This window comes from Macaca mulatta, chromosome 15, assembly GCF_049350105.2.
Source record: "Macaca mulatta isolate MMU2019108-1 chromosome 15, T2T-MMU8v2.0, whole genome shotgun sequence".
Lineage (NCBI taxonomy): Eukaryota > Metazoa > Chordata > Mammalia > Primates > Cercopithecidae > Macaca > Macaca mulatta.
Genome location: NC_133420.1, coordinates 80,700,340 through 80,722,477, shown reverse-complemented (window position 1 = coordinate 80,722,477; position 22,138 = coordinate 80,700,340). Strand labels below are relative to the sequence as shown.

The 22,138-nt window shown below is 37.0% G+C and overlaps 1 protein-coding gene across 5 annotated transcripts in view; it reads left to right on the top strand.

Moving 5' to 3' along the window:
• The window catches only part of ADAMTSL1 (ADAMTS like 1), a 956,812-nt gene that overhangs the window by 520,423 nt on the left and 414,251 nt on the right, over positions 1-22,138 (top strand). For 2 of the 5 annotated variants that reach the window (XM_028835141.2, XM_001109888.5), the window contains exon 1: positions 17,945-18,305. The exons of the other annotated variants lie outside the window; for them this stretch is intronic. In XM_028835141.2, coding sequence (XP_028690974.2) covers positions 18,243-18,305 — 63 coding nt within the window. In that variant the 5' untranslated portion in view covers positions 17,945-18,242. Of the gene's footprint in view, positions 1-17,944; positions 18,306-22,138 lie in introns of those variants that run through there. 5 annotated transcript variants of the gene reach the window in all.

Here is a 22,138-nt window from a genome sequence, read left to right as displayed (position 1 = left end):
CTTGGATATGTCCTCACCAAGATAAATAATCCCAGCTAAGTGATTCCAGTTTGGCTATACCTTCTCTCAGAGGCCCCATTATTCAGTTCTTAATCATTTTCATTGACTTCCTCTGAACAGCCTTCAAGTTTTTCATACTCCTTTGAGTTTACTGAGGCTACAATTATTCCTCATACTCTAGCGAAGGTCTACATAAGTGTGCATAAGTGACTTGGTCCTTAACAAGCCTTGAATAACCAACAGTTGAATGCTTCTCCCATGCATCTTCCTCCTGCCACAATGGAAATCCTGAGCTGACACATTGCTGCACACTTCCTCAGTAGCACTCTTGGTTGCCTGGTCCACTAGATTTTCCTTTTGGAATACATAAAATATCTTACACAGGCTGCCAAGGTTGTGAGCTGCACTCAGCAGGGGTGTCATTTCCATAACACAAGGGACATCATTGGCAGCCTGAACAAAGGTAAGAAGAGGTCCTTCCCTTAGTACCTAATGGATTCATTTAAAATTAACTTCTATAAAAATTTTTCACTGCCTGAATGTCTTTGTTTTTGATTACCAATTTTCTATTTTGTTTTCTTTTCAAGTCAGGAGATTTTTAAATAAGAACTATTTAAATATTAGTACTCACACCAACTTGCTTTAATTTCCCTAGAAACCTTGGCTTACCTTCTTGCTGTTCACTGAGATCTTGGTTCACAGGTCATCCCTGAACAACCACCTCAATCTGATTTGCACTTCAACCCCACCATGAAGCTACTCCTGTTTGCTTTTGGTCGTAGCACTCACTGCTATCTGAAATTACCCTGTTCATTTATTTAATTTTTTCCATACCTTTCACTTCTGGCTAGAATGTAAGTGCCACAGAATCAGAGATCTTACCTGGCTATCTCATTCATTCATTTAGCATCTAGAACAGTCCCGGACATAAGTGAGGCCCTCAGCAAAAGTATGCAGTTTTTTGTTTTGAAAGAAACTGTTTCATATTCTGTTTATCACCTTGTCACTCCACACTTCAAGATCTTTAAACTGTACACACAGTGAAAAACTACTTTTCCATGCATTTTGTGTGTATTATACTGGAGTGCTGCAGTCTTCCCAGTTATTGAGCTAATGTTGAGATACTACTTTTACAAAAGCCAAAAACTGTTTGGTAAATGGTTTCAAAAGGGGAATAAATGAGGAATAGTGACACATCAGTTAAAATAAAATCACAGAAAAAATGTTATATAGACCTATATTAAGGAGGGAATAATTTCTTTCTTTTGTGTTTTTAGAGACAGGGTCTCGCTGTCTCCAAGGCTGGAATGCAGTGGTGTGATCATGGCTCACTGCAGCCTCAAGCTCCTGGGCTCTAGGCATCCTCCCACCTCAGCCTCCTGAGTGGCTGGCTAGGACTACTTGCATGTGCCACCATGCCTTTTTTTTCCTCAGTTTTTGTAGGGACAGTATCTCACTTTGTCACTCAGGGTGGTCTTGAACCCCTGGCTTCAAGTGATCCTCCTGCCTCAGCCTCCCTCAGTGCTGGGATTACAGGCATAAGCCTCTGCGCCCAACCAGAAGAATTTCTATTAGGTGTTTCCACTTCTAGAACTTCCCTCCCTGTCTTCAGGAAGCTAGTATGCATTCTGAGTAATGCCTTAGACAGAAATACAGTATGCTGAGGAGGAAAGAGGAGTTAGAGAGAGTGATAATGTTTTTCCTTTCTCCAAGGGATGTAAAAAGAATTCCTAATTGCAATTTTCTATATGCATATTATACTTCAATACAAAGTTATTCAAAAATCCCTTGTCTGGCCTGTATTCTATTTAGCTCTTGCACAGTCACCATTAGGCATAGCTGACATCTAGCCTCCATCAAGCACTAAATAGGGATTATACCTATGTGTATGATCAGATCCATTATATGGAAGAGGTTGAGGTCAGTGATCTTGGCTTCTGGCATTCAGAATCAATGGATCTGTTTGGTGCTTCTTTCCTTTGAAGAAAGAAACCTTTCTATTCATACCCTACTCCTTTTTTTTTTTTTTTTTTGCAACTGCATGGGATGTCCATAGGATGTTCAGGATTTCATAGAAGTAATTATAGAGTTTGAAGGGAACTTGAAAAGCTGTTTTCATTTAAACCCAGAGTTTTCAAACATTTTTTAGTGTGTCCCACTGGAAGAAATAAATTTTACATGATGACCTAGTGTGTATATACCTACACTGAAACACACACACACGCCTGAAATAAAAGTTTCACCAAACAATACATATGCTCACTATGTGAGATATACTCAATATTTTCTATTCTACTCTGAACATTTTTTTATACTAGTTGTTACAGATGAAATTGACTTCATGACCTATTAGTGGATCACTGCCCACAGTTGAAAAATAATGATTTAACCATTCCACAAAACAGCTCATGTGCGATCTGAACACTTTACCTAGTTTTGCCCTAACCTTCCATAGCCTTACGTGTCTTCCCTCAGTTTGGGTGTCAAGTTCCCAGACTCAATTATGGCCCATGATAGGTTCTCCTTAGCTATTTCACAAGATTTTCAGAGCATTCTTAGAGGAAAAAGGCTTTCTACTGCAGCTTTATATATCAGGAAAAAGATTCGGTCCAGGCGGTGCTGAATCAGTGAGGATTTTCTCTCCAATGACAAAACCCTGAGTGACTTTAAAAGGCACTGCTTCCCCATGGGTAATTATGGGTCATTTGTTTTTTAAAAAAGAAAATACCAGAGTCACGAAATTCTAGATCTAGAAGGGACTTTAACAAATCCAGCCCAGCCCTTTGATTTTATGACAAAAATATTTCCTTGCATGTTCTGAGGAGTTCAGAGCAAAACTCCTGTTCCCTTATCAACAGTATTTTAAAAAACAGTATTTGCTGCCATAAGCTGACATATATTAAACAGAACCTTTGTGTTTAAAGAAATAACACAGGCCTAAAATTTTCTAGTATTGTAGTTTGAAAGGGGGAAAAGGTGGGATCTTATCTTTGTTTTTTAAGTTTGCCATAATAACTGAGTTGTAGAAGCCCTATACTCAAAATCCACATGTCCACTTGAGACAATAGTCCTATGCACATGGATTTTCCATTATTTAGACATTCATTAAATAAATATTATTTGAGAACCTAGTGTCTGTTCTCAAGCGGCTTATATTATAGTAAAATATAGAATGTTTGTTTTTTATATTACAAATTATATTATCCAGGAAATAATACCTCATAAACAGTGTATCTTTTATATTTCATTGGTCAGACTTTATCGATGTTTTATTGGACATAGTTGATGTACCACTCTGGATCCTAGTTTACTAGCATGGATCTAGACCTTTTGATTTCAAGTCCTCTGTTGCACTTGAGGACTTACCTCACTAGTTACTTTATTTATTCAATAAATATTTATTGACTATCTTAGAATAGTCAAGCTTTGTTCTAAACACCGGAGTTGCAGAAGTGTGTTAACAGGAGTCACCAAATCTCTGCGCCCAGGGAACTTGCCTGCAAAAGAGCCCCATCATGACTTAGTTAATCGAGTCAGTTTACTAAGCCCATCTGGCTTAGTTCATCAGACCCTTTGGGAGAGTATTGAACATTGAACTATATCGTATTTTACAAAAATTGATTCTCAAATCTCAAGCAGAACTAAGGAGACTGATGTTCAAGGAGTTGGATGTATTAGGTCATTGTAAAAATCGAGAGCTTATTAACCCACATTGCTGAGTGTTTTGGAAGCAATTCGTAAATACGGTTCTTCTCATTTGGTTTTAAACCACACAAGAACAATGACATTACTAATCAAAAATTGACAAAGAAACGCGGAGAGAAGAGAAGGATAAAAGGAATGTGGGAGGAAGGTGGGTTGCAGGGGTGGATGATATTCTCAGAATGAAGAAGCAAGCAAGAAAAAAATCAAGATTTGCCGAGAATATTATCTGAGTCATGAATAGGCATAGTAACAGGAAAACCTGCTAATGCTCCTAACTTGAATAGAGTTGACTCTAGCAGAAAAAGTGGGAAAGCTGTTGGCACTCTCATTGCAGAAGTGCATTGTTTTGATGTTCTGACTCAAGTCTTAAGCATGACATTTCATGATCAGCTAAGCCGCTGAGCAACCACACCCTATTCTTGGCAAAAATATGTATCGTATTACATTACCAAAGACAGCACAATGGAAAGTTTTTCAAAATAGTAAATAAACACCATATCTTATTTATAAATCTTGTCAAGATTTTCAAGGACTTGCCCAACTCCATGGCGAAATCCCTATTTGCTGTAGAAGATACAGCATGCAGAGTATCTGCCTGAACAGCAAGCTCCCTTTCAATTTCAACTTCTTCAGCCCTAACCAAGGGGGACTATCCTCTTTAGTGGTAAAAGTAGATCCAGGTTTTATGGCTGGAGAGAGTCCAGGGCACTCAAAAGTGAAGCAGACGGTTGTGAAAAATTATTTATGGCAGATTTTGTGATGCCTGTGTTGTACTCTGATTTAATAGGGGGAAAATGAAATCTGAAGCAGAGTGAATTCATTTTCCAAATTTTACTAGGTGTACATGCAGGTTTACACCAGGGTACTATCGCTACCCTCAGCTTCTTTTCATTGCTTTCATACTTTGCAAAAGTAAATTCTTCCCTGAACAGACTCATGAAAATACTGCATTGGGTTACCCACAAGAAGCCTCCAAGACAACACTTTTGACATCCATAGAGTGGACGTTTCTTCTGCAACACATACAATAAATGACATCCTCTATATATACTACTATGAACAAACTCACATGTCAATGAAAATCACCCCTCAAGAAAGGAGAATAATAATAAGAAACCTAAAGCAAATGACACCTCAAATTGCTCTTGCAAACTCTTTATAAAAGCATTTTATTGGCATGTGAGTGATAACATTGGCCATTTAAAGAAATCAGAACATTGTCATTTTGCAAAATGACGTGTACAGACACGTGTCATTTTACTTGTGTCCAATCTAATTTTTAACAAATGTGACTTTTAAAGAAAATCCTGATTATTTTTCCATGCCTCATTTTTAAAGGGAATGTTGCAAATCCAAGAAAGTTCCATAAAGAATAAGCAAAATAAATCTTACTTCATTGTTAAGAAACATTTTAGTAAATATTAATTTTTACAGATTTTAGTAAATATCAGTAATAAATATTGCATATATTTTATCATATAATCAAAATGTTATTGTTGATAAGAATATTTCATTTGCATCATCTTTTTCTCTTTGTTAGGCAATCAAGTCAATTTATCATTATTATTTTTCATGTAATTTTACTTTTTTAAACATTTAATCAACAAAAATTGTATGCATTTATAGTGTACAACATATTTGAAATATATACATACATTATTGAATGGCTAAGTTGAGCTAATTAACATATGCATTACCTCACATACATTACTATGGTTCTTATATTATGGTTGATAGACATGTTCAGTATATCACTTTTGTTCATAGATAAGGTAGATGTAGATGAATTTTTCTTACCTTTTTATTTAATCTACCTAGCCTCTTGCATTATTCAACTGGTATTCTAGAATAAAATTTAAAGAAAAAATGAAATTACATTCAGTTGCAAGGCATTATCTTGCCCTAACCTGTCCAGCACAGACCTCAGGAGTAAGAGAAGGGAGAAATAAAACAAGATACTGAACCGCAATATTAGTATTTGAGGAAGCAGGTAGGAAAGGAAGTCGACACAAAGAAACTTCATTTTGCTTCACGGATCCATTGACTAACAGTTAGAAGATAAATAGTCATCCTTTGACATACATGGAGGATATTGGTTCCAGGACACACCCCCTCTACTCCCCCATGCCCTGACATCTTCCCCTTGCCACATATACTAAAATCCATGCATTCTCAAATCCAGCAGCCGGCCCTGTAGAACCATGTATATGAATAGTAGGCCCTTTCTATATGTGAGTTTTACATCCCATGAATATTGTATTTTCCATCAGCTTTTGATTGAAAAAAATCTGTGTATAAGTGGATCTACAATTCAAGCCTTTATTGTTCAAAGGTCAAATGTGAATATGTTTACAAATACAGATATGTATTTATATAAAGTTGCAATGTGTGTTTAAGGCATACAGAATATGGGTCTACATTATATATATATATATGTGCATGTGTTGTATAAAGTGTTAAAAAATGAAATGTCCATTATTTATTACTGACTTTAAAAAACTGAATGCAATCAATGACCTTGAAAACTGCTGTATAGAAATGAATTTATTTCTTCAACAAATACTTGATCATTCAACAAATATTTATTGAGCGCTTATTGTGTGCTGAGCCCTATGCTACATACTGGGATACAGTGGTTAACAAAATGGAAATGGTTCCTGTCCTTATGGAGCTACATTCTAATGAGGGAGAGAGACATTAAATGTATATTACACAAATAAATATAAATACAAATAAAAATTTTTATATAACTATGAACTTTGGTAAGTCCTGTGCAAGAAAACAAATGACAGAAGAGTCTAGTTCAGGGTGACAGATCTATAAAGACCTATCTGTGGAAGGAACTTTTAAGATGATATATGAGCAACCAAAAGGATTTAATCAGTAGAAGAATGAAAAACGGGCCGGGGGTGGTGGCTCACGTCTCTAATCCTAGCACTTTGAGAAGCCAAGGCGGGTGGATTACCTGAGTTCAGGAGTTTGAGACCAGCCTGGGTAACATGGTGAAATCTCATCTCTACTAAAAATGAAAAAATTAGTTGGACATGGTGGCACACACCTGTAATTACAGCTACTTGGGAGGCTGACACAGGAGAATCACTTGAACCTGGGAGGTGGAGATTGCAGTGAGCTGAGATAGCGCCACTGCACTCCAGCCTGGGTGACAGAGTGAGAATTCATCTCAAAAAAAAATTAAAAATTAAATTTAAAAATTAAAGAATGAAAAAGGGAGCACTCCAGGCATCAGGAAGAGTAAGTGCAAAGGCTCCAGGAGCACAGACTCATACCCATCTAAGCTAAAATAACCAAATCCAATCAACATATGTGAAAATTTACTCCAGAGAAATACTTCTTTAATATTGGCTTTTCCTTTGAGTGAGGATGGCATTGTTGAAGTAGCATTGATAAAGCTTGCGTCTTTTTTGAAACTTATAAGAAATTTAGTAAATAGACATGGTTCATCACACCTATTATCACAATGAGTTTCTGCAGTTACTTGGCACAAGATTTCAGAGTTCACATAGAGGAATTTCATTGAGATTGCTTTTACATAAGTAAATTTTGTAATTTTTCTGTTATCTTTTTTCTCTTCTTTAAAAAAATTTTGTGGTAAATATATGTGATGTAAAATTTACTCTTTTAACCATTTTAGGTGTATAGTACTGTGGCATTAAGTATATTCACATTATTATGCAACCATCATCTCCATCTATCTTCAGGACTTTTAAATCTTCCCCTACTGAAACCCCATACCCGTTAAACATTAATTCCCCATTCCCCCTTCCCTCAGGCTCCTAGCAATCACCATTCTACTCCCTGTCTCTATGAATCTTTCTACTCTAAGTACCTCAAATAAGTAGAATAATACATGTCTTCAAGGTTCATCCATGTTGTAACATGTGTCAGAATTTTCTTCCTCTTTAAGGCTGAGTAATATCCCATTGTATGTATATGGAACATTTTGTTGATTCGTTCATTTGTCAGTGAAGACTTGGGTTGCTTTTATTTGTGGCTATTGTATTAATATATAACACTGCTATGAACATGGGCATACAAATATCTGTTTGAATCTCTACTTTCATTTCTTTTGGGTATATACCCCAGCAGTGGAATTGCTGCATCATATGGTAATTATTTGTTTGATTTTTGGAGAAATCAAACTTGTGCTTTTAAAATTCATACATTCGGCAAATGTCCATTAGACTCCTATTATGTGCCATGCAGCTATGCCAGAGGTGGGGAATGAATGAACAGGACACACTGCCTTCCAGGCTTACTGTTTCATGTGTGAGTAGTTGTTGTTACTGTTGTTCTTTCTTTAGATGGTGATAATGATTTACTGTGGAATCGTTAACTCTCTTTCCCAACCTTCTTGAGACTATATAGTGCATAGTAAGCATGCCCTCATCATCCCAAGCTTCATTAACTTGAAGTTCTGAGCCAGAGCGTCAAGCTAGATGCAAACATTACATTGTCATGTCATGACTCAGGATATCTATAATAGAACCCCTCTCCCTTCTGTGTCATGTGTGGTGGTAGCTTGAAGAGAAAATTATTTCAGCTAAATCAGAGATTTGATTAACAAAAACCTGTACAAATGAAATTGTAATATTGTTACACAGATAATACTGTTGCATATCATAGTATTATATGAATTCTATTAAGATTTAAATTTGAATATGAGAGAAATAATTTTTCCATTTGAATGACATTATTCCAATAGAAGTGATACATAAGAAAGGAAAATCCACTTTGAATAAGTTTTCTTACCAAAATGTGAAACTTTGAAAGTACAGAATAGCCTTTGAAAATTTAATGAGTTATGAGTTATGACAGTCAACAAAAATTAATCACCATAAGGATAAAGAAAAACAATGTTTTCATCACCATGAAATCAATCTGATCCTGCCTTCTCCTTAAGAGAGTGGTTCATAGCCAATTTACTTTTCATAATTACAGTGTTTTATTTTGTATGTTTATAACACCCCTTCTTCCAAACAAATCAAAAGCTCATTTAGCGTAAAGTTGCACTGCAAAAAAGACAGAATCATTTACAAGGAGTAGGAAAATAAACATCAAGAGAGAAAGGGTGAGATTTTTTAAAAACTATACACTGAGAAAAGATTTAGCCATTGAGCACAGATTTTTCTTCTGAGCTTCCTAGTAGCCAAAGAAAAGATGGCATCACAGAGAGTGATAGAGCTCTCATTATCTAAAAGATAAAACATAATAACCAACAACAGATTTCTTTTATTTGATCATTATATTCTGAGAATTCAATGTAGGGATTCCTATATAATTAAGCTACATAAGGAAAATTATCCTAGAAAAGTTTACAAAATCTCAGGAGTATTCCACATACACATGTTTCTATACTGGTCATTAATCAAAGCCAGGGGCATGTTTATTCACAGACTTTCCAAGGCAATTCTCCAAGAGGCCAGTATGAAATGGGCCAAGCTTGCAGCTTTCAGCTGCTACAAGGATATATAGCTTGGCCTGTTCTTTTAATAGTTTTGCATAGTCCTGCCACCCTGTATTGCTTTAAAACATACATGTTGTAATAAACACACTTCTGTTTCTCATAAAAGTCTGGAGGTGGGCAATCCAGAAGCATGGTGATACCCTAGAGTTTCAGGAAGCCAGGGCCCTTTTTCTGGTTCATAATATCCACTTCAAGGTTACTTCGTGGTTCAAGATGGCTGCTCCAGCCTTCACATCATCATTCCAGCCACACACGTGGAAGAAAAGGAAAAAGGGAGACAGGGTATGCCCCTCTCTTTATGGGCATTTCTTGGAATTGCACCCACTTGCTCCACTACATGTCCTTAGTGAGAACTGTGTCACATGGTCACACATAACTGCCAAGAGAGGTTAAGAAATGTTTCTGTTCCGAGTGGCTATGTATGTTTGCACCAAAGCAGAAAAAGAATAGCTGTGGAGAGATGGCTAATATTTCTGCCAGAAGTATCTTTTTGTTTTGTTTTGTTTTTGAGATGGAGTCGCTCTGTTGCCCAGGCTGGAGTGTACTGGCGCGATCTCAGCTCACTGTAACCTCCACCTCCTGGGTTCAAGCAATTCTCCTGCCTCAGCCTCTGGAGTAGCTGGGATTATAGGCGTGTGCCACCATGCCCAGCTAATTTTGTTTTTTTAGTAGAGATGGAGTTTCACCATGTTGGCCAAGCTGGTCTCGAACTTCTGAACTCAGGTGATCTGCTCACCTTGGTCTCCCAAAGTGCTGGGATTACAGGAGTGAGCCACCATGCCAGATATCTTATTTAAAAGAACTTTTTGTCCTTTTAAAATGCAGATGGGCGTTTAAGGAGGAAGTTTTTCCCCTTTATCCTTGGGACCCTGTGCTTTCCATAACTGCCAGTTTCTGTGCTGGGAAAACGTTTGGGATTTTAACTTCTAGGAAATTGCACTTGTAAAAAGAGAGAAAATGCTGGATTTTTTTGAACCTATGTTTCTCTCAGTTGCACGCCATATTTTTCCCTCAGGACACCTGCATATATAGTAATCGTTTTATTGTTGTTGGCTTGTATTCAGTTCTCCATGCTGTTATCTTATATTTTATTTCCTTCTTGCCATACTCAACAAGTTCCAAATTCCTTCATGAAAGTCTTTTCAAAAGAAAGGCCCACCATAGTTTCAAGTAGGAAAGATAAAATATTCAGTTTTACCCACAAATTCCGTGTCCTTTCTGGAAACTTTAAAAATAAACCACAAAAAAATCTTAAGTATGTGAAGTAATGCATAAGTTAAGTTGGTTCATTTAGCCATTCCACAATGTTCAAAACATAATGTTGTACACCATAAATATATGCAATTTTATTTGTCAGTTATTTAAAATAAATGGTTTTAAATGAACTATACTACAAATTAACTTTAGTTATAGGTTCTTTTTTTTGTATTTGTTTGAAGGATTTTGGTATTTCTTTGTGACAGTATGTATAATTATGATATGAGATAATTTTTTAAACAGAGAACCTATTAATCTAGTTCATGTTAGCAAATATAAGCAACACAGAACAGGAATAAAATTGAAGACCACACAGTGATCTGTTATATTTTAGGGGAAGAGTACTCTGATTTTCCGTGGTTTAATTGCTTTTCTGAAATTTAAATTTCCTTTCATTTTTTATCTACATTTTCCTTGGTTTTCAGAAACCATCTTTTCTTTTGTAATTCTCCTATTTGCTTTTCTTTTTCTCTACTGTCATCTCTGTGACTATCTCATATGTTAATAACTCACATGTTAATTTAACAAACATTTATCTAATGGCAGTTATGTAAAGGGTGCTGTGGTCTGTTCTGTGAATACAAGAGTTTGTAATCTTGATATTTGCTTTCACAGGATTTACAATCTAGTTGAAGGAGAGTGACACGCTCTACTTACAAACAGGGTGGCAGGTGAAAAGTACCTATAGATACATGAGACCCGTTTTGTAGGGGTACACAAAAAGGAACTATTATTATTTGCTATTTAGATTGGTTAAACAATTAAATATTAAAATGTCAAATTAAAAAATAGAAAAACGTTTGCCACCACAGAGAAAAATAACTCTTAAAGCTTGAAGCAGTGGAAGAAATCAGAAATGAAAATGATCAGTAACTCTTTGACAGGTTGAAAACTTCTATACAATAAAAAACTAGTAAAACTAATAATATTAATAATAAAACAGTGGGGAAGATTTTTTCCAATAAAAGGAGGACTCGTATCTATGATATATAAACAATGTATTCAAATATATTGAAAATATTATTAATATTCCAGCAAATAAATGAGCAAAAGGAAAAAGGTTTTAAAAAATCACAGTTAGGAGAAGGCTTTGTGGAGGAGCTGACATTAGAGCTATATCTTAAAGAGTAAAAAATATAAATTTTAGCAAGGCAGGGATAGAAGGAGGGACCTTCCAGGCAGAAGGGACAGGATGAACAAATACACAGTAGTCAAAAGACTTGGAGTAGTTGGGTAATATTTCAATCGAGTTGGAACATGGCTTTCTATTATCCTGGGACTGGAAGCAGATCAGGGAGGTCCTTGAATGCCAAGCTGAGGAATTTGGCTTTTGTATTTCAATCCCACTCTCTGTATATTGTCTATAAATCTGTTAACAGCTCTTCACCTTATTGTCTGGCTCTGGTATAATTGTTTTATCTGTGGAGGATGATGTCATGGAAATAGAACTGAACTAGGAATCAGGGGCCTTGGATTTATGTATTACACTTGGGTTTACTATATGAATATTGCAACCATAATTCAAACCTTAACAATTAAAATGATAAGTTTCTCTATGTCAAAAAGACTACAAAAGAGAGTTTATTGCCAGGATTCTCTGTAGCATTGTGCATTGCATACAGTAGGTGCTCGGTAAGTGTTTGTTGAATCTAATTCAATAACAAACCTCTTGGGTGCAGCACACCAACATGGCACATGTATACATATGTAACAAACCTGTACGTTGTGCACATGTACCCTAGAACTTAAAGTATAATAAAAATAAATTTAAAAAAACCTCTGAGATCTGTGCCATAATTTCAGCAATGTAGAATAAAGAACAAGGACAGCAGGTTTAAGGGTGCTGAACAAGTCTATCCTCCTGGTTCAGTTCAGTGCTCCGCTACAAGTTCTGTTGTTTTGTTTTGTTTTGGGGGCAAGTATCTTTGAATTTGAATCTACATTATGATAATATTTTTCCCAGAGTTTCATTAGATCTTTCAAATGAGGAAAAATTGAGAGACGTGTTCAGTGGCTACTTCTATATCCACCACCTAGAATGGTACTGATTTATTATCTCCTGCTTCTAAACCTCTCACTCTACTGCCCACAACTGCCTGGTGGTGGTGAACGTAACTCTCTTTGTCCAAAAGCCTAAAACAGAACAAGCAAGCAAACAAAAACACCCTAAGCTCAGAAAGTTTCAGCAATTTATTTCCTTAAAGCCCTTCGAGTAATAAATGCAACAGCTAGGATTTAAACTGTCTGGCTCTAAAAACTTGAGTTCTTTCCATGGTACCAAACAGCCTCCAGAATTCCTTTCTTCTACTGACTGGGGTCACAGATTTTAACCAAGCACCTACAGTATGAGAAGCCCTGAATTAAGTCTTGTAGGAAGAACTGTAAGCTGAGGCCCTTGGGGCGTCTGTCAGTTGGAGATGAATCAGATCAAATTTTACAATTGTTGAGTTTGTCACATAAGTAACACATGCCACGCTGGACACTTTGCAGGGAAAGAGAGGAAGACCATGTGACAAAGAATCTAAAATCATAATTTTTGCCCATTACACAACCTGCAATGGTGAATCAGTTTGAGTAAAACAGGAGTCTTACCTTTTTCTATGTTCTCTCTGCGTGCTCTGTTCTCCACAGCTGTAAAGCCTTTCCTTAGTTTCTTTTAATTACCTAAAAGTCTGTGTACATCTCAAAGCCTTTTTCAGTTTCCATTTTCCTCTACCAGACTCCTCACTGAGTCCTTAAATATGCACTGACATCTCCCTTCTCTGAATTCTAATGGTCCTTTGCTTTACAAAGAGTCAGTATAACTTAGTGGTTATGAATACAGATTGCTTGGGTTTAGATCTTGGCCTTTTCCCTCTTTGGAGATATGATTTGGGCAAGTACTTTAATTCTCTATGCCTCAGTGTTCTCTGTTAAAGTGGATATATCAGTTGGGATTCTGTTGCAAAGAACAGAATTTATTCTTGCTATTTTAAGCAGAAAGTGATGTGTTACAGGATATTAAGTAAAACATAACATTTGAGTTACCAAAGAAAAAGACTCTAATTTGAGCTTTCTGAAGATTCCAGTGCTACTTTACAGAAACACATTACCATAGGAGTTGCTGCCTCTTCCACAGCCAGGAAGTCATCTGCTGAATGGAAAAGCTGAATATGAAATAGCAAGTGCTGCAAGGGCCATGCCCACCTTCCCTGATCCAGCTAATAAATGCATGTCCCATGCCTGCCTCTTGACACCTGCAAAAATAGCAACTGGTTAGCATGGTTACAAGGAAAACCTCATTGGTTTGTAGCCATTTTTACAAGCAGAGAGAGCAAAGTGTAGTAGTTTCTGCCTCACTTCCTCCTTCCAAATTTTTGTAGTACTTCAGAGTGGCCAGTTCTCAATTCCATCCAGTACCCTAGCTGCAAGGGAGTCTAGAAAATGTTTCTGGACTTCAGGCACCGGTTGGGATGAAGTTGACTGCTAATCCATCATTAAAAACATCTATGTGAGGTTAATAAATGTACCTACCCCATAGAGTTATTGTAAGGATTACATGAAATAATACATATAAAATACTTAGAAAAGTGCCTACACGTGGGAGACTCTCAGTGTATGTCTATTGTCTGTTTTCATCTGTCAATGTCTCAGATGGTAGTCCTGGGGAAAGTCAAACAGCCTTTGATAGAGCCCCAAATTTCCTGCCTGCTAATAACTTTGATGAACCCATTTTCTATGTAGGAGGACTGATTTCCTCATCTGCAAACTGGGGATAATAATCAGTCTCTGACTCCTAAAGTTTCTGTTCATGTCACATTAGACCATGTGTGAAAGGTGATTTGAAAACTGTAATGAATGCTCTAATGGCGTTAGTGTTAAATAGATACTAGGTGAGTTGGCAAGTTGTGGAGTAATGCTCAAATTCCAGTTCTGCCCCTGAGAATAGCAGTCTGCTTCCTATACTTTTATCTTAGTCACCCTTACTTTATTTTTCAGAATTAGCCAGGGAAATCAAACTTCACTGCATCCCTGTGAGGAAAACAAGGCTCAGATGCTGCCATAACGACCTCCTTAAAGAGGGGAGATTAGGCCCTGCCCAGCTCTTGAAATCCTCCCAGCCCTGAGTTCTTTCCAGGAGACCCTGTGTCCCCTGTAACACTGGTTTCTGCAGCTGACAGGCTAAGCAAAGAGGCTCAACCTGAAGAAAGAGACAGGTGGCTCCAGAGCAAGGCTTGTAACGAATTCTCCCCAGGGAGAGAAATACCGAAAGTTTAGCTCACTCTTTCCTCCCATAAAGCACACTGAATGTTAACAGCTTGCTTCTGTCCAAGCTGGTGTTTTTTAAATTAAGTATTGTTAAATCCATACCATTTGGAATGATGCTTCAGACAGCCCTGACACTCTCTCTTGATTCTGCTTTCATTTCACCTAATATGTTGTGCATGGAGCCAGTAACCAGTATTATTCGGCTGCCGCGGCTTCTGCTGGTGCTGCTGCTCACACACTTGCAGACGGCTTTAATTTAGACACCTGAAGAGGAAAAAAGGAATTTGGCCAACGCCCTGCTCAGATGCCATAAGGGGCCTTTTCCCGGCTGCCACTAATATGGATCTAGATTACCTAAAGTTTTATGTTATTTTTCCTAGGTGCTGAAAAAGTTTTAGACATGAGAAAGTCAAGAGACATAGAAGCTGGAGGCTAAAATAAGATACTTTCCATCGTCAGGTAACATATACCCATAGTAAACCCTGGTAGCCTACTTTCCTTTTCCTATAAACATCCCCCTTCAACCACATCACTGCCCACATGTGAATATATGTGTGTGTATACATCATATATAGATATAAATGCATATATGTGAATATGAGATGAGGGTGGATTTCAATTTGGTTTATGGCTCAATGGCCAGTTCTAGCCAGCAAAGCTTCAGTCAAGTTACTTCACTTCTCTGAGCCTCAGTTTCCACATACATAAAATGGGGTGATTACTTAATTTCAAAAAGTAGTCACAAAGGTCAAATGAGATAAAAACTGTAAACTTATATTGTAAACCATAAAGATGGCATGTAAATTTTGGCCATTATCAAAATGAGTTCATTACCAAAACTTTCCCCAATCATCTTAACCCAACTTGATTTTGTTCTTCCTTTTCTGAAGTTACAGTAAATTTGTAATTTCCCCTGCACTGTGTAGCTCTGGATGTGCAATTGCTTTTCCTAGTTTCTCTGGGTATTCCCAAGAGGAGACAATGCTGTGAGGAATCAGAAGCATGAGACAACGTGGTGGGCATCCTCCAGGCATTCAATAGGTGATTGAGGCCTGGACTTTAAAATAGTGTATTATTCGTTGACTTCATTGAGGTGACCATCTTGCTGTACATTAGCATGCCCATCAAAACTCCAAGGCAGAAATTTCTGACTCAAAATACCAAGGCAGTATTTATTTGCAAAGCAGAAAGGAATCTAGACTAGCATACAACTTGTTGCCAGTTATTTTCTGACCATGCTGATTATTTTTCTATTCCTCTACAAATAGTATCTTGTCGTTAGCATTGTTGCTACTTTTCTTTCTCCCATTACCTGTTCTTCCCTTTGCATCTGCTTCATGAGCAAGGTTTATGTGTGAAGAGGGAGAAGGTGGTATTAGGTAAAATGTTCCATTAATAGAACTAGTTGAAACTCTTCAGTTAATGACTCTGATAGGAGGGAAAAAAATAAACCCTTTAGCAGAAAGCTCTGGTGTGTAACAGAAAGACACATATAACATAGCTTTATATATGAAAGTTTATTTCAATCAATCACCTTTCTTTAATGTGATGAGGATTTCAGATAAAAGCAATAGTGGAAAGACAAAGTTAAGCATTTTTATATCTACTTGTGAATCCACTTTAGCTTATGAGCATTAGCTAGTTTTTGACAGATTTGTAAAACAAATCTTTCTAAAAGGGAAAACATATTTTGAGAATAGGCTCTCTTTGTTATGGATTTGTACTATCCATTTTTCTAGGTCCACATACTTAGTATTGAGAACAAAGGTGAATCTTCGTATGACCTTGACTTTCCTAAGAGCTTGAAAATAGGATTTTTAAAGTTTCTCTCTCTTTAATTGATATACCATATGAAGTAGGTAACCTAAAGTTGAACAACCTGCTTTTCTTCACCTTTTTGAAAAGCAACACAGCAGGTATGTATATAGGCAGACCTGCCTGTATTCACATGCCCATTATGGCTTGATCAGGTTTTCCATATTTGTGTATTTCATATCTCTTCTCAGTACTTTTTAATAATGAAAGGAAAGAACGTTAATTCTAAATGTCTTGTGCGTCCACCGCATATATTTCTGGGCTCTCAGGAGGTCTGTAAAGGGAAAACGTCCTGGTGACACACCTATGGCAATGTAAGGCCAAGGCTGCTCTTTTATTCTTTCAAAACTCAACGATTTCCTTTGCAGATAAGGGGAAATACATCCTTGTTTGACACTTGACACTTTTCTAAAACTGTAATAAAACCTTCCTCTGGTAGAGTCAAATCTCCCTTGCTGGTGGATTAAGCAGCTTCAGAAGCTTCCTGACCTTCTCGTTGCTGTTGCTGGCCTTGTTGTCATTTCACTGCTCATTAGCACTTCCTTCAGGGTTGGACTGGCCTCCAAGGTCATCTCGTCCAACCCTCTTGCAATAGTGGACGGAAAAATGAGGTAAAACTCAGTTCACCCTTTTCTGTATTATAGCAGCTCTGATAAAGGATGTGGGTGAGGTGCAGAGGAAGCTGAAACTTGGTTAAAAGAAGGTTTGGGGATTAACTGAGGATTTAATTCATCCTTTCTTTCTCTCCCGTGGCTAAAGCAGATAGTTGAGAGTTGGCAGTGCATCAAAACCAGGCTGCTCCTCAACCCCAAATTTCAACCCCACTCATCCTGGAGTCTTTGTTGAGGGCTTCTTTTTAAACTGGGGGATCTAAATTTCTAATTGTGCCTTTACAATTAGCAAATCTTAAGTGCCTTAAATTGTCACTTTACGAAGAAGCAACTTGCTTTGTGGGTTTTTTTGTTTTTTGTTTTTTTGTTTTTCTTCCAAATTAAGTCCTTAATAACACAAAATAACTTATGCCACCGTTTAGGCTTAGTGAGGCACCTTCAGAAAATGTATAGAGTGTTTATTTTCCAAGTCAAGAGAGAAAGTAAAGAGGAACTTTATGGAGGCGAAATAAAACAGTTGTACAGAACACATTTACAGGGCACATTAAGTCGGTTTTTGTCTATGGTTCTTTCCCTTTATGGCATATGTTATATATTGACAGGGATTAAGTTTCTCTCCTGAATGGAACAATACACAGTCACAGGGAGCTACTGTACTTTACAAAGCAACAGACATCAGCACAGGCAAATGGCAAATAGAAACGCATCTCACAAAGAACTAACCAGGTCCATGGGAAGCACAGTGCTTGACTTCATCTTTTGCAATTCTGCATCTTTTGCATTTCCCTTCTCGCTCTGCTGCTCGCTCGCCTTTCTTTTTCGTCCTTTTCCCCCTTTTTTGCTCGCACTGTTACACTTTCTCTGTCCTCCTGGCTTTGTTATTCAGCATGTCTGATTAGCAGGAGCCTGATTGGCTGGCTGCCTGCTCCGAGAGAGATTCCATTCAGCTTACCCCCCCACCCATCCACCCACCCACCCCTCGGTCAGGAAATGTGAGCGGGGCTGATGGAAGCTGATAGGCAGGACTGGAGTGTTAGCACCAGTACTGGATGTGACAGCAGGCAGAGGAGCACTTAGCAGCTTATTCAGTGTCCGATTCGGATTCCGGCAAAGATCCAAGCATGGAATGCTGCCGTCGGGCAACTCCTGGCACACTGCTCCTCTTTCTGGCTTTCCTGCTCCTGGTAAATGCCTTTTCATTTCAATACATTGCTATTGCCATTGAGTCTGGGTGCTGGGGTGTGTGTGTGTGTGTGTGTGTGTGTGTGTGTGTGTGTGTGTGTCTTTATCTGAAAGCTCCAGGTGAAATAATGTACATGATTACAAAGAGAGAAAACTCCTTCCAGAACTTTGAACCCCAACTTCCCAAGCAAGATGAAGTCTGCAGGACTTTCTGGAATTAGTTACTGCTATATCGTAATACTGATACTGAGACATGAACTTTGGGACATACTGCATGGAGTGTGGGAGCTGAGGACTGTATACATGGTGGTGTGTATGCTCGGAATTTGGATAACAGACATCCTGAAATCAAACTCACTCACTGTGGTGTTCCGAACTTTTTGAAGGATACGCTTTGCCGGGCTTGCCCGTACTGCCTTTAATGAATTATTTTCCGCTATGCACATGTACTAAGGAGCCAGGTAAACAGGGGAATGAGAGGCTCTTTGCAGCCAACCCAGATTATAGTTCATAATTACTGCAAGTCATTTATGGATAGAAGTTAATGCTAGGATTTATGAATTGAGGATTATGGTCTTTGATCTCTAATTTACTTTTAAAGAAGAAAAAAGAATGATGACTTTTAGTACGGCTGATTGTCACAGTCATAGTGATAAGATGCTCTGCTCTTGAACATCAGTACACATTGCATTTTTGACTCAAAGTAAATGTTCCGTTGTGACTCATACTTGGTTTTATGGGCAGAAAATGAACATTTACTGTCCAAAATAAATCTACACTCAAAATATTAATAGCAATGCACATTTTTTTAAACCAGAGTGTTCTGGGCAGGCAGCTTAGTAAACCTCATCTAAAGGTTTGATTCCAAAATTTGCACACACTGATCCAAACAAATGTGATTGTAGTTTTTCCTGTCACATTTATAACATGCCAGAACTTCCTCAGAAGGTAACAAGGCAAGAAGAGAACAAGGTAAAAATGTAGCAAATGAATAGGTTGCATTGATTCCTTGATGGGGAAGGAATGTTTTGTTCTGATTAGATTCTGACACATCTGATCTGCCCTATAATTTTGAAGTAGGGAAGCAAGCCATTTGGTACAAATTGAAAAAGTCCAGGAGATTCATCAAATAGAGTAATCAGACAGATTAGATATTTTATACGTTCCCACTTCTTAATGATTTGCATCTTTGTAGCTAAGAAATTATAATGCTGCATTGCAGGTGCTATAAATATAGAAATATATTTTTAATACATTTTTCATAGAAATTTAAAGGCAAACTACATTTTAAGCATGAATGAACTGTAGGTTTTAGCTGTTCTGAAAAATATAAAGAACAGAATGTTTGGGTATGCTTTATGACTTGTGGAGCAAGCGATTTATGAAAGGTGTCTCATTTTTTCCATATGGGATGTGTTACTTGTATACACCATTAGTTTGTCTCATCTTTCCTTCTTTGTGATTTTTTTAAGTGTGTGTTATTTTCCCATTATATTGCATCATAAAGCAAATTACCAGTACACATTACTTTTTTTGATATTTTCATATGGAAGCATGATCTCATTATACTTTAATAAAACTTTCCCATTCAGGAATAGATTGTTTTGCTATCCATTTGGTAAATGCATTATATCCCACTCTGATATCTTGAATATTCATATATATATTTGAGCATATAATTTGACTTATGTGGAATGAAAAGGTATGTATGCTTATTTCAGAAGGACTTAAAACGTATCATGTTTAAATTACAATTATTGTATTATAAAGATAAAATTAAAACAAACCTAGGTTTGTTTTACCCCTGCATTTAAATGAAATGGAAATCTGAGAGTTATGCTACAAAAGAAGGAACTGACTGGTGTTTACATATATCCCTTTGCAAAGCAATAACAGCATTAGTAATTGCTGTCATGTATTTTCTGTATGAATATGGCTAGTTGTTTGGAGATCATTACAATGAATCCTTACAACAATCATACAAATAAGACATTTTTGAACCCGTTTTTCAGGTAATGAAATAAGCTTGCATTTGAACCCAAAGGTCAAATAATGGAGGGAATAGGGCATGTTTGCTTTGTATGGTGGTTGTAAATATTTAGCAACAGTGAAAACAGTGGTGCAGGTTAGCCTGTACCCTTTGTTGGAGATATTTAGGCTTTTTGCATCATCTTGATCATTAAAGATATGTACAATATCATGAGCGCTTGTTAGACTTGCTCATTAACGGCCCCCTTTAACATTAAATTTAATTATTGGCTTAAGAGACTGACCTTTAGCCTGTTCTGTACTTGATTTAGAACTACAACTGTAGCATCATCAACTCAACCTTCAAGCTTGATAGAGAAATTGAATTGAGGGGTTTGTTTTTCCTATAGTTTTTTGGGTTTTTTTGGTTTTTTTTTTCATTTACACATTGCAAGGATTCTGTCTATTTTTGGACTTACTTTGGGCAATTTCTAAAGGTCTCTGTAACTTAATTGGAAAAAATCCTGTCCATTTAGTGGCAAGTCCAGTTTCTACCTTATCAAAATATCCTTCATTTCATTGACAACTGAATCATCTGTATCATGACTAGGTTCTTCAGTGTATATAAATATTGAAGGCTGTTCAGCCTCCATTCTGTCAAAATCCTTTCCTCTTGGAACTTACTTCTGAGAGAATGGGCTTCCTGTGTCTTGAATCTATTTTAGGTTACCACCCATATTTTCATGCAAAGAACATATATCATAGATTTCTCTTATATTCTGGACACAATAGGACAAGTCATACTGATCAAGAGATTTCATTTGATATTCAGGTGAAATTAAACTACATAATGCCATTTTCCCAATCCTCCCATCCTGCTCTCTCGTTTTTATTCTCTCTCCTTTGTCCCAATTTGTTTAGCTCAAAAAGAATGTGGCAAAAACCATGACCGGCCATTGATATATGTGTCCATCTACACTTGAAGTCAAATCACTTCTTGTCAGAAAGGCGTTTAATCAAATTTGCATTTGCCTTTTGTTTCTTTTAAGTAGTTTTAAGCTCTTTCGCCTGCTATTGTGAGAGTTGCAAGAGTAACACTAGGAATTATAATAAAGTACATGTGTTTTTCTGTTGAATTTCTTTTTCTTCTCTGCACTAATTTATACATGGCAACTAGTCAAACACAATAGCCCATTCCCTTCAGTCCCTCTGGCACTCTCTCCCACTATTATCTAAGTGGATCTATCTTGGATGGGGAGAAGCACCATTAGCTTGTGGAATGAATGTTAAGTCCCTTATTTACAGGAGAACACAGCCTGTTCCAGCAGCTTGTATGTCTGTGTGTGTTCATGTGCATGCACAAGCACCTTTCTATAATTGTTCACTCCACACAGATTTCTTATTCTCAAGCCTAGCTTGTCCTTAAATCAAGCTTGAAGACTTTTCACATAGATCTAAAGGGCACTATGAAGCATTTAAAATTTAAAAATCACTTTCTTCAAGTTTTTGTGAAGTTTCTTATCTAGATATGGCCAGCTACATTTTTGTTTTCTCAGGCTCCTGTTTTTAGTGTTTCAGTGTGTTCAGGACCACTTTCTGGTCCCCATTATTATTTTCACATACACCATTTATGTTGCTTCATTTAAGTTGAGGGAAGAGTGTCCAATAGTGGTCACTAGTGAACTGCAGAAGAATCTTGTTATACCAGGAACATTTTTCCTTGAAAATGTATATGGATATTGAAGTATTTTGAGAGACAAAGAAAATGAATAAATAAATGCATGTATGTGTTTGTACATTTGTATGTTTTAATACATGTTGGTGCCCTTTACTATTATGTATGTATAATTTGGAGAGCAGTCTTCTA